The 18437-nt window shown below is 42.3% G+C and overlaps 1 protein-coding gene across 1 annotated transcript in view; it reads left to right on the top strand.

Annotated features, from left to right (window-relative positions):
- The window catches only part of DOCK2 (dedicator of cytokinesis 2), a 403039-nt gene that overhangs the window by 105668 nt on the left and 278934 nt on the right, over positions 1–18437 (top strand). The window contains exons 24-25 of the mRNA XM_046668606.1: positions 1730–1800; positions 3606–3712. Coding sequence (XP_046524562.1) covers positions 1730–1800; positions 3606–3712 — 178 coding nt within the window. The remainder of the gene's footprint in view (positions 1–1729; positions 1801–3605; positions 3713–18437) is intronic.

Genomic DNA, 18437 nt, shown 5'->3' with positions numbered 1-18437 from the left:
TATACATTTGTATATATGTATGTACATTTGCGTATACATTTGTATATCTGTATGTACATTTGCGTATACATTTGTATATCTGTATGTACATTTGTATATATGTATGTACATTTTGATGCACTAATTCCTCTTCGTGTTGTCCATCTATCCTACAGAGATTCTTATAGATACAGAAATGTATGTGTTAAATATTTTCTTACCACGTATTTACAATAAAGAGAAACTGAAGATGACAGGGAGTCTATCAGTTGAGGAGGGCTTAAGGAAGGTATGGTGCACCCTACGGGCATCACTGTGTAGTGGATAGAAAGGGAGAGAGTGCAGTCTATGAAATGACATGCGAAAATACTGGTGATCTGTGGTCAGCTGCAAAAAGCAATTTGCAGAACTGTATCAACTACACAGACATGTGCACATGCACACACATGCACACACGTGCACACACACACATTCATGCATAGAAAGCCATCTGGAAGGAAACTCACCACAATGTTGACAGTGGTCCCTTTTGGGGAGTAGGAATTGGGGCTGAGATGGAGTTGTGGGACTTGAGGGACAATTTCACCGTAATACTTTATCTTGTGTGAATTTTTTTTACATCAAACATGTATTACTGACCTTTAAAAATCATAAAGAACAAAGGAAAAAAAGAATGAAGGAATAGAGAGAGAGTTGCTATTTGAGTAACATGGACATGTGACAGAAGGGTTGAGAGGGGTGGCTCTACAAGCAGCCTGCAGGAATTTGAATCCTGGCTTTCCCACTTGCTAACGACGTGACCCTGGGCTAGTAGTTATTGAACTTGATGCGCTAGACCTTCCTAATACACAAAAATAGTATTTCTCTTGTAGGGCTGAAATAAGGTTTAACAAGATAATCTAACAACGGTGTTCAGCATGGTGTTTGCTCACTGAAAGTTTTCAGAGAATAGTCATAATTGCTATTTGTGTTAACTATGAAGCTCGATTGTATATGGCTAGGAGTAAGGGTTTTTTTAAAGAAGGAATTTTCACTATTTTCATTTTAGTATGATTGTAAAAGGGTAGTATTTATTGACTACCGAACACTTAGAATTTACAGAAAAAGAGAAAGAAAATAAAAAATACATACTTCCACTAGATTCTTAGACATCATTTTCCAGCCATATGACTTACAACGCCTTTTGTAGACATTGCAGTCTACTCTGCTGCTTAGCAAATGGTGCTGTGATGCGTGGAGCTGGTTGTGTCTCCTACCTCTGATGCATCAGTTAACCTGCACAGAGGAAAGAAACAATCCACACGATGCCCAGCTTTGCTAGCCCAGCTAGTGGACCCAAAATGTGCCTGGTTCTCTGCTGCATGCCTCACTTACATTCTTTTTAATCTTTGCAATCTTGCAAAACAGGCTTTATTTCCTCTATTTTGCAGATAAGGAAATTGAGAGATAAGAGAGGTTAAGTGTTTTATCCAAAGCCACACAGCTACTAAGGAGTAGAACCAGGATTTGATTGCAGGTCTGTATAACTTCAAAGTCTATGATCATTCTACTATACGTTACTACCTCCTAGAAGAAGAGGATAGAAGAAGTTGTGACCTACTTTTGTATGCAGAGAAGTACATGCTAGGGTTTCAATCTACATACAGAGTCTTGAATCACTGTAGCAGTGCCCAGGACGCAGGATCACTCTCTTGATGTGTCATGTTGCAAAGTATGGGCATCACTCATGTTTATTTCACTTCCCACCTAGGTGGCGGCTTTGAAATACATCCCATCTGTCCTCCATGATGTGGAAACAGTCTTTGATGCGAAGTTACTCAGGTGAGAGCTTATGATGTACTTTCCTGGGCTCTGTTGTCAAGCCAGAAATTCCGAGGGAGAGGAGGGCTCTTGTGGGGAATTCCAGATAGGCAGTCAGTGTGGGGACAGGGAGCACAAACAGTATGAGCTTCATACGGCGCCTCCAGTATGGGATTTTTACATTTTTGTTTTATCATGTCAGACTTTAGTGAAAACCAACTTTTTATAAAATAAACATCCTTCTTTGATGTTGCAAATGATACAGAATGCAAACATGTAGTTAAAAAAACTGATGTTTGGTATAATGTCTCCCTTCCACCTGGGCTTGAACGTTATTTTGGGGTTCCAGTTTTTGCCCTGTAAGCCCTATAGATACAAATGGAGAACAACCTACAGATACTAAGTGGGATAATGGAGATGGACTCCTTTTTGCTTTCTCCTTCACTCCACTCCTCTCATGAGATGAACGATTATTTTAATGTGATTATGGAGTTATAATTGGGAGCTGAGCCAACTGTATCCTTTTCCCAAATTCACTTAAGTTCCAAGATAACGTATAGAAGATTCTTAAGACTTTTTATATTGAAATACTTTTAGATTTAGAGAAGAGTTGCAAAGATGGTGTATGGAGAGGTCCCATATGCCGTTCAACCAGCTTCCCTTAATGTTACCATTTTATATATCTATGGTATATTTATCAAAACTGAAAAATTAACGTTGGTTCAGTTCTATTCACTGCACTCCAGACTTTATTCAGATCTCATCAGTTTTTTCACTGATGTCCTTTTTCTCTTCATATGAAGATTTCTGCTGGCTTCTTCTTATCCTTCTGGTCTCAAACTAAATGTTATCTTCTTGGAGAAGCTACCTCTGAATATTGTAAATAAATTAAATTCCTCCCCCAAACCCTGCACCCTTACTTTCTGACACAACTCCCTATTCTTTTCCTCCATTATCAATATATCAATATATTGTCTTGTATTGATCTGTTTGCTTCTGTGGTGTATGTCGACCTCAATTACAATGTAAGTTCCATGCCAACTGGGAGTCTGTTCCCATTATATCCCCACTGCTTTGCACATCGCCTGTCACATATTAAATAGATGCTTAATAAGTACTTGAAAGAATGAATGAACACAATGAGCTCATTCTGGAAAGCTGACAGGAGCTATAATTTTGTTTCAGTGGTATTTTTATTTTCACTCTGTTTGGGAAGAGCTGTCTTCTTTTTCACGTCCCAAACTGGTTCTAACTCACAACTTCGCAGGTTTTTTTTTTTTTTAATTAAGCACATTTTTTTTATCTTAAGACTTATCAAAAAGCATCATTAAGCGTAAAGCATTAGTAAATAAAATGGTTTGGTAACGAAGTCAGAACTTGGTTTTAAACCTTTGCTTCTTTGACCCCGCTAGCTGTGTAACCTTGGGAGAGTTAGTTAACCTTCCTAAACCTTAGTTTTCCCATTTGTAAAATTGGGATACATATTGGATCTACCTCACAGAGTTGTGAGTTTTAAATGGCATGATGGATGTGAAGTGCAGAGCGTGTGTCTGATACGCCCTAAGTGCTCAGGGTTATTGGTATTATTTCAGATTTTCATATCTGTTTGAATGCCGTTAGTACTCAATACCAACACCAACTACACATATTTACTGAAGGCTCACTATGGACCTGATGCTCTGCCAGGAATTGGGGGGCCAAGGGAGGAAGATGTACACCATTTCTGCCTTCGCAGAGCTAGCAGTCTGGGGATGGACTGTAAGCACCGCAAGGTGGGAGGCGTTGGTCTAACTGGCTCACTGTGCTCCTGTTTATCCTGCCCTCAGCCAACTCCTCTATGAGTTCTATACCTGCATCCCTCCCGTGAAACTCCAGAAGCAGAAAGTCCAGTCTATGAATGAGATAGTCCAGAGCAACCTCTTTAAGAAGCAAGGTGAGTGCAACGCACCCTGGCTGGGTGGCGGGTTCTGTAAACTCCACGTGCTCCTCACGTGCTCTTCACATGCTCCGCAGGACAGAGCAACTTGCCCAGTTACTAAAGTTTCTTCTCTAACAACTCCCTTGGTCTGAATAAACATGAAAAGTAGAAAGTAGCTGACAACTTAGATATCAGAATCTAAATTGATTTTAGGAAAGCTTACGTTGCATTGGTTGTTTCTCCTAAGTTTAATGAGGTGGTAAATTTGGAGTCATATACTTTAGATCATTCTGCTGTCAGATTTTCTCCCTATATGGTTTATACTTGCTGTCCTCAACTGGAGAGGAAGTTGGTGAAGCCCCTTTTGGTAGAAAGAACCTGTAACGGAGAAGTTCTCAAAATTTCCAGAGTGTAAGAATAAATTGAAGAGCTTGTTAAAATGCGGATTCCTGCCACCCATCTCAGAGATTCTGATTGATTAGGAAGTAGGGTTTTTTTTTTTTCCTTTTTGAAATTGTAAATTATTTTGGAATAGGTAAATCATTTACATAGATCAAAATGCAAGGGAATGAAAGGGTACCACACGAAGGGGTCCCTTTAGACCTTGTGCACAGCAACTCTGCTCCTTTCTCTGGAGGCAACCAGTGGTTGCAGTGTCTTGTGTTTGCTTCCAGGAGCACTATGGACAAGCAATCAAATACACATGCATGGTATATTCTCCCTTGGCCTTTTATTATTATTATTTCTCAAATAGTAGCATATTATGCAGCTGCTCTGTACTTTGCCTTTCTTCACTTAATGGTATTTCCTGGACAGCAGGGAATGACAGTGGCTTTGGGCAGGAGTTGTGGTCAGAGCTTCTGCTCACTCAGACTGATCTCTTGTAAACCTCCGGTGCTCTGACCAGTACCCCACTGCCAAGAGCCTTGTTTTTGAGGTTGGTGAGCTGGATGGCCACACCTCCTCAAGATGTGACCAGACAGGACTTAGAAGTCAGTATCCACAATCCACCTCATCTCCAACAACACTTGGCACTCCTGATATCACTCCTATCTGTGAAGGTGAAAATGATGACTTTTGAGGGTCAGCACTGTTTTCTGTAGCCTAAGACCAACACTTTCCAATTTTAAATTCCTCTCTGCCCATACCGGTGTCACTGATAAAATGAGAAGCAAACTGTGCAAGAAACAAGAGGTCTTAGGAAGCAGAGGATCAGTCATCACCCAACTTAAATTTACTCAGAGAGCTAAACTTGAGTGTTTTTGTAAATTGCCGAGTAATCACAGAAATATTCAGGAGCCACTTCACTGTAAAGATTTTTTTCCCCCAATGCATGGTTAACATGGTACATCCAAAATTGCTATCTGAATCGTACCCCTGAAGTGTAGGATAGAAGAAGAGCATGGGAAGAAAAGTATTCTTCTGATTTTATATTCACGTCTGTAGTTTCCTGACCATTTAGACAGATGTGTGAATACAGATTAATAAATACATACATGGTTTGTTTGTGCAAGGTGGTTTGTGCTAACTAATCTTGGGAAGTCTTGTTGCATTTCTGTGTTACTAGTTATTTTTAAGCAGACATTCCATGGTTTTCAAGTTCTGACTTCCACATCAGAATGAATTGCTCTCACTCTGACAGCTTTGAAATATGCCTGCCCCTTCCTGCCCTGGCAGTCCCTTCTTGGATTTCAGGTGGTGTCACTGTAGAGATGAATTGGTCCCATCCTAGGGACATGACAAGGACGATTCCAGCTACATATGGTGCTGCACAAGCAGCAGAGAGCAGGACTGCTTGGCTCCCCTTCCTTGTTCAGAGCTGCCACCATTGTCACGGGCCCGACTTCGCATCAAGGCCAGATGGAGTGCCAGCACAATCCTGGACTGGGCATGTGGTCTCGATTTCAGCCTAGTGGAAGTCGGAATAATTCCATTACTGGAGTCGCGTCTCCTGGGCCGGGTGGTGGCCCCCGAGGGTTAGCATAATCACAGGGCAGGCTGGACAGCTGCTGCTCACCAGTCCTGCTGTGTCTCTGAGTTTCAGATTCAGTAAAAACCCTCTGATTAATATTAACTGACAGAAGGCCAGCCCCAGTGTTGTACACAGTTACAAAAGAAATGCAAAATTCTTACCTTTAAATACGTACAGAGACTGGAAGTAGGTGAATAGAGAGCCCCTTTGGGGACCCATTTTAAAGATGCTGCTGTGCGTAATTAGTCTACCCATCCTTGGTCCAGGTGTGAAAGCAGGATGCTCTTATGCACAGCTTAAAGGTAACTCCTTTCCCACTATTTATTTGCTAAGTGAACCCTCTTCTCAAAACACCCACAAAGGGAAACTTCAGCTCATCCCCCTCCTTAAGTGCTCAAATTCCTAATGAATACAACCTGAATTCATATGCGCTTATGAGGTGTCTGTGGTTCTTGGGTGAGTGTCTCCTTTATATCCTGAAAGAAAGTGAGTCTGATTCCTTGGCCCGAGTCTGAGCTGTAATAAAATCCCTCCCGTTGTTCTCCCCGTGAAGTGTCCTGTGCCGCAGGGACGTAATTTGCTCTGAGCCTGCACTCATTTAACCGCCAGATGTGCAAATTGCCTGGAGTATTGTCGGTGACATTAACTTGTACTCACAGCCTCGAACATTTGTATTGACACCAAGCAGAGGGGCCAGAAGGCTCCTAAGCACTTTCCAAAATGTTGGCAGACTATCGTGTTGGCCTGTTTTCAGCAGGATCCTATGGAGAAGTGGAGAAGTTTTTCTGCTTAAGGGCACCGGTTCTTGGGTCACACGAGACTTGAGTTTGCTTCCTCGTCCAACCCCTTATCAGCTATCTGACCATGGGCAATTTACTTAACCTCTCTGATCCTCAGTAACGTCATCTGTAAAATGGAAAAATAATAACAACGTCTGTCTTAGAAAGTTGTGTGGGCTGATGAGACACATAGTGCATTTAAAGTGCTTATCATAGCATGATGTCCTATGCTAAGTGGTCACTGTTATTATTGGTGTTGTGGTTATTATTTCTGCTGCTCCTTTCATTTTCCCAACTCCTATCCTGACCTTCAGACTCCTTGCAATAAGGGCGTCCCTTCGTGAGTGACCGTTGCACATAACCCTAAGCCAGGCTTCCTCCTTTCCCTGGAAACTTTGTGTCTTTCCTCAGGACCTGGGAAACACAGGACTTAATGAATAAGAGGGCCTTGGCCTGTATGTGCTTCCCCTTCTGGCTTTGAGTGGTTTCTCCAGTTTTATTTCATTTCTGCAGAGTGTCTTTGCAAACGACCCGTGCTCTGTGTGCCTGGAAGAAATGTAGGTCAGGTGAGATGTTTGCAGTTTCTCACCTCGTGGTTTACCTTGCTGGAGGCCTCAACATAGTCACATAGTGTGGGACACTTGACAGCCATCCTCTGTGACGGTTTGCTCCTTAGGGCTCTTTTAAAGCACACACACACACACACACACACACACACAAACAGACACTCTTTCCCCCCTCCCCCGTTTTTTCTTTCATGGAGGCAATTAGCCTCAAGTTTTACTTGACCTGTGATCTTGAGTAAATTACCTAATCCTTGTAGGTCACAATTTCCTCTGCTGTAAAGTGGAAATAACCACAGAACAGGTCTCATTGGGTTGTTGTGAAGACTCAATGGCATGATGTGGCTCGTTCCCTAGGGTATGAGGGAGTGAGAAGTCCCCAGCAGCCAAGGTCCCACAGGGAGTGGCTTGCCCTGTGTGAAAGACTTCAAGGTTCAGCAAGGGGAGAACTGGGAAATCTGTGGAGACTAATTTGGTGTCTTCTCCAACCCAAGCTCAGACTCGTCTGGTGCCGATGATGGGAGAAAGGATGACTAGATGTGCCCTGAGAGAGCTCTGAGGGGAGTCTCTGAGAAAACCAAAGCTTCTGTGCCTTTGGAACAGATTTGTCCCTGTGAGAACCTAATATCTAAGTAATGTGCCTTTTTAGTCTGATGCTAATCAGATGCACCATCTGGTTCACTGTAAACTGCTTTAGGATCCACGTTGCTCATTTTTCTCAACTCCCAAATCAAACAGAAAGGGGGAGGAGGAGGGAAGGGAGAGAGAGACAGAGACACAGAGAGACAGACAGAGAGACAGAGAAATAGAGACAGGGAGGCAGAGACAGAGATCCGACAGAGATTGGAAACCCTTCCAATGCTTGTTTTCATCTAGTGGTTTTTTTGTTGGAAACTTTGTTGAGAGGCTGTTCTCTGAACACAAAGCATCCAGCTTTCCTATTATCAAAATACAGTTTCCTTCTTTCCCCTCTTCTTATCTGTTGCCCGCAGTAACTGGCGCTGCTGGAGCCTCAGTTCACAATGGGCTGGGCGGTTGTGGGGGAGGAGGGGCGTAGATAACTATGTCAATGCCATAGAGGTTTATCTTTTCTAATCATCACATGATTGCAGCATTGGGCAGGGAACAGAAATGTCCTCTCACTCGAGCACTTATTACTTTGCTTGGTGAACTTAGGTAACATCTCTGAGCCTCCAGGCTTCCACATCTGAAAAACGTGAGCAGGAATGTTGCTGTTAGAATATGGACTTTTGATTCAGGCAGCCCTTGTTTCTGATCCTGGCTTGGTCACTTACTAGCTGTGTTCCTTTGAACAAGTAACCTCTCTGAGCCTTGGTTTCTTTAGCTACAAAAATGTAAAACAACTAACAGAGTGCCTGACACAGTTGTTGCTTATTTAAAGGCATCTATTGTAGTTGTTGTATAACAATAATAACCAAATAATAGCCACAAGAATAATAATGACATCGATAGCATCTTAGAGAAACATATTTATTAAACGCCCACTATGTATTAGGTGGTATATAGGACATAAACATAAATTAAATTCTTACAACCCAGTGACATAGCTATTATTATCCCCTTTACATAGATGGGGAAATCAAGGCCTAGAAAGTCAAGTAACTTTCATCCCAATGAGACCAAATATTATGCAATGTATTAGAGTATTAGTGTATTGGGCTATGTGATGCTGGGGTAACAAACTGATTCCCAACTCTCAGCAGTTAAGAAACGTAAAGGTTTGTTTCTCTCTTGTGCAAAGTCTGATGAGGGTCGTGCGTCTCTGAAGCTATTCCAGATGGTACCCATGGCCTCCCTACAGCAGGGAAGAGAGAGAGGGAGGAAGTACAGCCTCTCTCAACTACCTCAGCCTGAAAGTGACACCCACCAAGTCCATCCAGAGTCCACTGGCCAGAAGCCATCATAAATTCCCAACCTAGCTGCGAGGAACATGGGAAGTGAAGGGACACACATGGAATATTTGATGAGCACTGTCCCTACCGCTCACAGGTGGTATTACAGCTGGATTTGGAACACAAGTTGTTGGAATAACAAAACCCATCTTCTTTCCACTACACCACGCTTTATTCTCAGAATGAATAAGAAGGAGAAGATAGTGTTTATTTTCTTGTTGGAAATGCTTCCTTCTCCATATCAGAAAAAGTGCCTCACTATTCCTCCTGAGGGATTTTTTTTCTTCTATCCTGCCTCCCTGCCCCTGTTCTAAATGCCAGGCAGCTCTCTGACAGCTGTGTTCAGGGACCTTTGCCAGGGCAGGTGATGGGACTCTTGATGCCAGGGGTTGCTATGTCACTGCAGCTTTTCAGAACACAGCTTCCCAGCAAGCAGCGGTGTTAGCAGGCTGCCTGGGACTAGGGATGTGCACACGAGGCAGGGCACTGAGACTGTTCTGAAGGGAAAGACAGTAAGGGAACAAGTCGTTTTCCTCCCAGGACGTACTCTAGCCTTGTGGCTAGCTTCTCATCCCTCCTTGCACTGCACATGCCCTTTCACAATACTTTTCTTCGCAAATAGTGTCTGGAGTACCTTCTACTGCCTCCCCGTTCCCTTCCCCCACCCCCAGAAACTAACCAGTAACTTCTACTTATCCCTTTAAAACCCAAACTAGACATCCAGTCTGCGGTGAGTCCTCCCTGATGTCAGGCACTTCAGCTCAGTCCCATTCAACGCTTCTTCAGGCCCTCCTGCAGGTCAGGGCCTGGGAGGTACTGGGGATCCAGCTGCAGCAAGTTTGCAGATTTCTGCACCACGCTCAACGTGTGAAGATGATGAAGCTTCTAGTATTTGTTTGTTTTTAATCTAATCTAATCCTTATGAGTTTCCACCTCACTTTATACTGTGGCAACTTAATATTTTCAATTAATGATATCTGGTGGCTTCAGATTTAACCAGTCTTTCTGATTCAAAATAATCCTCTCCCCATCTCCAAAATGGCATCTGGAACTGTGTCCCAGGGACCCAACGAAGAGAGAGAAGGAAGGCTCTGCTTTTGGATTTTCCCGCAATTTACCTAAAATGACTCTCTTTGAGACTTCAGCTCAAGAGGAGATGTTGTGGCACACATGTCTTGTGGCTTCAGGTCTCAACAAGAAAAGGGGCCCATGGCCCTTCCCCTGTGTCACATCTTCTTCCTTTCTGAAGAAGTCTTTCCTGTCTCTTCCATGGGCTATAAAAGTGGAATGGCTATCAGGATGCCTGATTAATAGGGGAAGGGGTGACAGTGGAGAGTTCAATACATTCAAAATGTTATCCTGGATTCACAAAGGGAATAAAACAAGGTATAGAACTCTGAGAGGGAGATTTTTCAAACCCCAAGTGCACCTGGGGAGTTTGTTAAAGTTGCAGCATCCTGGACCCTACCCCAAAGATTCTGACGCTGTACATCTGGGGAGGGAGCCTGTGATGTGCACGGTATCAACACTGCAAGAGATTCTGATGCAGGTGACCCCTGGAGTGACCCCTCTCTAGTTGGAAGCACAGCTCCTAGAGCCTGAGTGGGGGAAAGGATAGCAGTGTGGGCAGAGAGAAGGGGCTCCCACAGCGCATAGCACAAACCTGCATCGTGGTGCCTGACATTTCATTCTTTCATTTGTCTCTTTATGTTACTGTCCATGTTGATGGAGTGAACTCCTTATGGAGAGGGATATATTTTCTTTCTTTATGTGCCAGTCTGCTTAAGGTCTTACTGATATCACCTCTCAGAAACTACTCTGTGGATTTGGGCAGTAAAATACACCATTATTCAATATCCAGTGTCCCTTAAAAAAGGAAAAGGAAAGAAAGGACCTCAGTTGTACAGAACTGGAGTTATCGTAGTACTTGATTCACAATACACCTCGTCATTGGTCCACACAAGGGCCTGCTTTTATTTGTTTATATCTTCAGTTAGTCATTTTTAATAAGTTAAACATCCAAGCACGCATCACTTGAAACAAAAACTAGAAACTTAACAATCAGCTACGTGTAACCACATGGCTCTCTCTTTCCTCACCTCAGGTAACCGCATTCTTGAATCTTTGGTTAATCATTCTGCTGTTATCCTTTTTATACAGTTTTATCGCATCTGTATATATTCCTAGTGTTTTGGTTATTTTAACTTTATAGAAATGATGCTGAACTATGAATAATTTGGGAGGACTTTTTTTTCACTTAATATTATACTAAGATTTATTCATATTACAGATTGCCAGAGTTCATTGTTTTGACAACTGTAGAAAATTCCATTGTGTAAATAAACCATAGTTTATTCACTCTTTCTTTTAATTTTAGGCATCTGGGTTGTTTCAGCTTTTTCCTATTGTAAGCATTGCTACTAAGAACATTCTTGTACATGTCTCTTGTTGGAAATATTCAAGAGTCTCTTTGGGGCACATGACTACGAGTAGATTTGCTTTGTTATGGGGCTCTGAATGTTTAACTTTAGGAGATAGTGCTAAACTGTTTTGCAAGGGTGGTTGCACTAATTTACATTCTCACCGGTAATGCATGAGAGATCCTCTCGACCCACATTCTCTTCAACTCTGGATATTGTCCCACTTCTTAACTTTTGCCAAAAAATGAGTGTACAATATGTCATCACTGTCTTGATTTGCATTTTCTTGATCGCCAATGATGCTGAAAATCTTTTCTTATGTTTCTTTGCCACTTGTGTTTCGTGTCTGTGATATGTCTGTCCTTGTCTTTTCTCCATTTTTCTGTTGGGTTGGTTTTATTTCTCTTATTGCTTTACGGGATATTTTATGTATTCTTCATACTCATTTCTTGCTGATTTTATTATTATGAATATCTTCTCCCTACTTATATCTTGTCTTTTCATTTTACTTAAGATGTGCTTTTTCAAACAGAAGTTCTTACTTTTAATACAATCAAATTTATCAATCATTTTAATAGTCACATCTTTTTGTATCTTGTTTACGAAATCTTTCTCAATCACAGTCTAAAAGATATTATTTACATTTTTACTAAGCATTTTGTAATTTTATTTTTGATACACAAGTCCTTAATCAATTTATAGAGCTTATGTTTTCTATATGGTGGGAGGTACGAATCTGATTCTGTCTTTTTTGCCTTTTGGCCATACATTGTTCCCCAGTTCAAGTGTTGAGCAGTCTCTCCTTTCTCCATACCAGTGTCATTTGCATTTCCAAGATATTAATCTTCCCCGGGGGTGGGATTTCTGGAACTTGGATTTAATCCCTGGTCCACATGTGCAGTTCCTCTGTGCTATTGCTAGTTGACAGTGGAAGGGTCAGAAGGCTCAGGAAAAGAAGACAGCCTCTCTTTCCCAAGGCAAGCCCAAAATTAGGCTCCTGTGTTCTGTTAGCATCCTGGAATTATGTGCCCAGACGTAGCACTTCCCCAGCCTTGGACCCTCTCAGTTAGGAAAGAAATTAGATTGTTTATTTGAATGATCATTATTCTTACAGCAAAAAACTGCTTGAGACCACAGGGCAACCTTCTTGTAGTTTCTTTATGTATCTGATCAAAAAAGCGCAGAACTGAGAGTAGATAGACCTGAATAATAGCAACAGCAATAATATTAGCAGTGGCAATCACAGCTGATGTTTACTGAGTGCTTATTATGCACCAGGAGCTGTGCTAAACACCTTGTCTCTTTTACTGCACAGCTGTGTGACCTTGGGCAAGTCACTCAACCTCTGCAAAACAACTAAAAACTTGTGAGATTGAACAAGATTTTCCAGAACTCTACCAACAATGAAAATCTGTCATTTTAAAAAATCATCCTTTGATTCACAATGATAATTTTGCTGAATCTTTCCAACACCATTTCATGACTAAAAACCCCTCCTCCCATATATTTCCCCCACTGCTTCTAAATGTCTTGCCTGAGCTGCGGACAAGGAAGGAGGACATTTTATGGAAGGTTAAACAGCTGAAGGGAAATTACATGATGCCCTCAAAATCACACAGCCAGACTCAGAACCCTGGAAAAGGTAAAAAGATTTACATGCTGGAGCCAGTTTATTTTCTTCAAGAAAGAGCTATTGAATTTTGAGGACCTGAGTTTTTTCTCATCAGAGCATTTGGAGGTCTTCAGATAGGGGTTTTCTTCTCCCACCCACAGTGTCACAAAGCCACCTCCAGTTCCAAAACGTCCCTTTTACACTTGGAGATCTGGAAGGGGCTGTCCCCACATCCCTTCCCCTTTCAGTGTGACTGATTGCAGAATTTAATCTCAGAAAGAAACCTTCAAATCCAGAGTCAGAGAAGACGGTGATGTAATGTGTGCGGAACAAATCCAAGAGAAATGTATTAAAGTGTCCCTTTTTTTTTGGCTGAAGTGAAAAAAAAATTGGCATACCATCAAAGAAAAGAATCCCTCTTGAACCTTCAAAAATAGTTAGAATAGCAGCTTTTAATGACATTATGAAGTACCACCTAATTGGGGAGGAATCCCAGATCATATTTTTAATAGCAATTCAAATCAACTCTTCTGCAGTTTTTAAAAAAACTTTACCTCATTAAAACAAGAGAACAGCAAAATCGGGCCATTCTTATACCTTTCAATCCATATTCCATGGGATTCTTTTCCAATTATGGACTGATTCTTTGTATAAGTGGAAACACACATAATGAGGGAGTTTATATAAATCTTTAAAAGTTTATATGTTTACTTCAACACTTTTCGTTTTTTTAATTGTGAAATTACAGTCATGGATGGTTTGAATTACAATGAGGCAGGTTTTAGAATGTTCTGAGACTTTTATGTTGACCTAAGTTTGATTTTTCTTATTTTTCCCTCCAATATCTTCCGAGAATAGAAGGAAGTTTCCTTAAGACCATGATACAGTTGAATTGAAAACCAGCCACAGATTCACTTCAATTCAAGTAATATTTATTGGAAATGTTACTGTTAATGAAATATAAAAATGTAACAGGACTATGATATGAGGTACATGAAAGAGAGAGTAATAAATAGTTTTATGTTCACCATTTATTTAACCACTATTTTGTGCCAGCTGCTATGCTAAGCTTTTCCATGCCTTATCCCATTCCATTATCATGACATCCCTGTAAAGTGTGGGTTTTAATATCCCCATTTTACAGGTGAGTAAAGAGGGTTAGAGAGGTTGAGAAACTTGCCAGCAGTCACAGACCAAGTGGTGTGGCAGGCCCGGAATTCCAGTTGGGGTCTGTCTGAACTGCTGTGCAATGTGGGATCTGGAACAGAAGGGTTTCTGGCCCCCCAGGGAGCTTACAGTTGGGAGAGAAAAGGTTTACCTTAAAGGTCTTCAAACTTGAGCCCACATTACTATTTCTAACGTCATAGAAATGAAGGTGCAGGGTTATAGTTACTATGCCATTTAATAAAATAACTTTATCAAATATATGTATTTTAATGTCATCTTCAGTTATGTTTTTTACAGCAGATTTCCCACTTGCCTATTAAACATGTGAGAACTTTCTTCCCTTCACAAGGAAATGTGATTACTTTCATTTTTTCCTAAAACATAGTGCCATTTGGTCAGTCATTCAGTTCCCCATCTTGGGCAGAGACAAGTATACAGAGAAAGATTTCTCTACAATTCTACTACTGAGGAAACAAGAGTGGAAATGATCAACTGACATTCAGCTCAGGGTGGGGAGTGATAGAGAGTGGTGAGGACTTGGGCAGAGTCCATGTCATGGGTATACAGGATGGCTATGAATCAGTGCCGACAGATTATTACCATGTCAATATGTGGGCTCAATGCCACCTGATCTTAGCCCCCCAATTTTTTTTGGTGAGGAAGATTGGCCCTGAGCTAACATCCCTTGCCAATCCTCTTCTTTTTGCTTGAAGAAGATTGTTGCTGAGCTAACATCTGTGCCCATCTTCCTTTACTTTATGTGAGATGCTGCCACAGCTGTCTGCACCCGGGATTCGAACCCACAGACCCTGGGCCGCCAAAGCGGAGTGCACAAACTTAACCCCTACCCCATGGGGCCAGCCCCTTACTCCCCCCTCCCCTTTTTTAGGAAAGAAGTCCCCCAAATGGGTTTTTAGGTGAAACTTGCTGATATATTTTTTAAACGATATGCAGGCTAAATAAAACCTATATATGGATCCAGGACAGCAGCCTCTGGTATAAGTTTATAATTTATAATATTTAAAATAATTTACAGGATTTTAATAAATTTATTATAAATTTATAGGGTTATTTGCAAATAACCCTATAAAAATAACTGTTATCAGAATCTAGTGAGAAGAGTGCTTTTAGAATGTTGGAGACAGGCTTATGGAGGATGCGGGGTGCCAGCTGAGCATCAAAGGATGGTGAGTGTGATGTAGGCCCTCTCTGGAGAGCAGTCTCTGGGGAGACCCTGTCGTGTCAGGGCTGGAGCACCAAGTCACTGCAGACTGCTTCCTTTCAAGCCTCAAGAGAACTCGGGGTTCATCCTTGCCTGACATGTTCCCTTCCTATGGGGGTCTCAGATCACACCAGAAGCTCTGTCAGGCATACTCCCGGGAATGCTGGTCCAGTGTTAGAAAAATGACATTTATTGTTTATAGAAATTAGTATTATCAAAATATTGTGTTTTTGAGGAGCATTTGGGAATGAATAAAAGCACCTATGATCTCACGATTTTGAGGTAGCCATTGTTTCTTCTTCCTCTCTTTTGTATCATATGTTTTTTTCATAATCTGGGTAATGTTTTTCCAGGTTTGTAATCTGCTTCTTTCACTGCCAATTATTGGGGAAAATTTTCCCCCGCCATTTTTAAGGACTTCATAGGACTCTATTGTATAGATGGGTGATAATTTATTTCACTATTTTCCTATTTAGGGACATTTGGGTTCATTTAATCTTATGCTAGAAAAACATTGGGATTTATTGTCTTAATAGACAAATCTGTGCTCATTATTTCTTCACTGTTGGGCATGAACCCCACCCAGCTTTCCAGTGCTTGTCGAGGATTTTTGACTCTCCCTTCTTCCTCCCCTTTACACGCGCACACACACACACTCACGCACATACTCACACATAGGATTTTGGTTCCTCCTATGCGATAGACTCAGCATAAAGCAGACCATATTGTTCTCTCCTGAAGAGCTGGAGTGGCATGATCCAATTTGGAAGTGACATGTTTTCAGAACTCCACTGTTGTCCTAGATGGTAGGGGGTGTGTCTGTGTGTGGACATTCTCTGCAATACCAGGCACTTAAATGCAACCACACTGAGAGCCCTTATTAGCCCTGGGCAGCCAAAGTGGATTTGCTGAGTGACACCCTCCAGGTTGGAGTAACTGCCCAAGTGGAACCAGACACCAGAGCAAAGGGGGAAGCCAATTATCCAAAGGCAAATGAGGTTCTAATCATGGCTTCAGCTAAAGAGGGTAAAATTATTTGAGGAGAGACATCCCATTTCTGAAGTAGGCACAGCACAGGACAGTTGTTCAGAACAAGGGCTAGGATCAGGTCCTGATTTTACTGCCTTAACCATGACCCTTCACCTCTAGGAGCATCTGATTCCTCATCTGTCAAAGGCAAACAATATAGGATGCTTACCTCATTGGTTTATTGTGAGCGTTAACTGGGGTGATGGCTATGAGAGGTGCAGTGGAGTCTAGTACTTGTAAGGGTTCATAAATGGAGCGTCGTCATCATCATCAGTAACTATTATTAGTATTACTGTTATTTGTAATGATCTGATAGTGGAACAGACTGTGGAACTGGAAGTCTGCAGTTTTCTATTTATTCCAACTTAGAAGCGAAGGAAACTCTAAGTTTTATTTTCCTTGTCTCTCAAATGTGAAGCTTGGGTTAGGGGTCATGTCAGGTTGCTTTCACTTTGAGGTTTGCGGACGTCTGCATGTTGAGCACTGTGTCATTCCCTCCACGGAGCCTTACATCAACCTGCTCTGACCTCCTTGTTTTGCAGGGGCTGAAGCTGAGACTTAGACAGGAGGCTGGGGTTGGACCCCAGACTCCTAACATCCATACTAAACTGAACTGTCTGCGTGTCCCAGGTGTTCAGTGTAGTGACTGGTCATATACTTGTGCTCATACATATTTGTGGGCTGCACTCAAGGCTTTTGAATGACTTGGGTAGTGATGAAGCTCAGGGCTGTGCTCACACTGCACCCTTCTTTCTTTTACTCAATACCCCCAAAATTGTGGGCACAAAAATCCAGAAGGAGACTCCTGTCATCCTTTGGGGGCAGCTCCTAATACATCAGCTCTATTGAACATAAATGAGACTGATAAACACTTGCTCTTCTTGGCTGGTAGGTTATTTTGAGTTACCTGAAGGACTGTGTCTGTGTGTGTGCATTAAAGAATTTAGCACACTGGGTAGATCAAATGTCTGAGCTGGAAGGACGTTAATAACCATCTGCCCAGAGATGGTCAAACTCGGCAATTGAGAGAACCTCTGAAGAGGTTTCTCCCTTGCGTGGGTAGTGAGCCGGCCCTCCTCCCTCTGCTTCTACCAGAGTGCCACTCTTTCCCTTTGCCCATCCTCTCTCCCTCTTTCTACATCCAAGACAATTTGGTTTAAACAAAAAATTCTAGGTCTAAAGAAATGTCTGAAAAATTGATCTGAGTCTGATGAGGGATGTTGATGGGGGAGGCTGTGCTTGTGTGGGGGCAGGAGGTACATGGGAATTCTCTGTACTTTCTGTTCAATTTTGCTGTGAACTTAAAACTGCTCCAAAAAATAAAGTCTGTTTTAAAAATGTTAAAAATCCGGTGAATGCACATGCACACAAACAAAACACAAATTGATCTGTCCCTCCCTCCATCCCTTTTGCAGAGAAGGGGGAAAAGGCCCTGAGAGACTAAATGTCTCCTCCAAGGCCAGTTAGTTGCCCACACGCCAGCTGTCATCATTGGAAATGTGACACAATGTGGCAGGGTCCTCTTTTTTTCTGGTTCAGGAGCGCATGTCAGTGCCTTAGGGAGGTGATGAGGGAATGCATTTTCATTGCCCATGCCTGTGGTGGGGCCAGTGGTAGGGGGACGTCTCTGTCTTTGCTGGCTCTCAGGTATCACTGTCCCTGCAACAAACTGTGTGAGCGCCTGTGATGATGATTTCCTAGGGTCGCCTCGGGAGGCACTCAAAAATGATATGTGGTGGTTCAGGCCTGCCCTGTGCCTACCCCACTGCCCACTAGCTCCCAGCTGTGCGAGTCTAACCACCTCCCTGTCTGTGTCTCTGACTCTCTGACTCTATGTCTCTCTGTCTTGTCTCTGTCATTGCTGGGTCTCCCACCCCACCCCCACATCTTCCCTGTGCAGCCCCTTCTTTAAATCTGCTGCCTTCACCCCGGTCCTGGAGAAAGTCCGCCTTGCCCCTTGTCCTCTTCTTCAGCCTGCTTCAGGCAGCCCATTCTCTCCACTTCCAGGACGTGGGACAGGGGTAGCGACTGATGGTAGGTGCCACAGAGAGAGTGTGGGCTGT

The sequence above is a fragment of the Equus quagga genome, chromosome 7, assembly GCF_021613505.1.
Source record: "Equus quagga isolate Etosha38 chromosome 7, UCLA_HA_Equagga_1.0, whole genome shotgun sequence".
NCBI classification, from domain to species: domain Eukaryota; kingdom Metazoa; phylum Chordata; class Mammalia; order Perissodactyla; family Equidae; genus Equus; species Equus quagga.
This window is presented reverse-complemented; position numbering and strand designations above follow the sequence as displayed.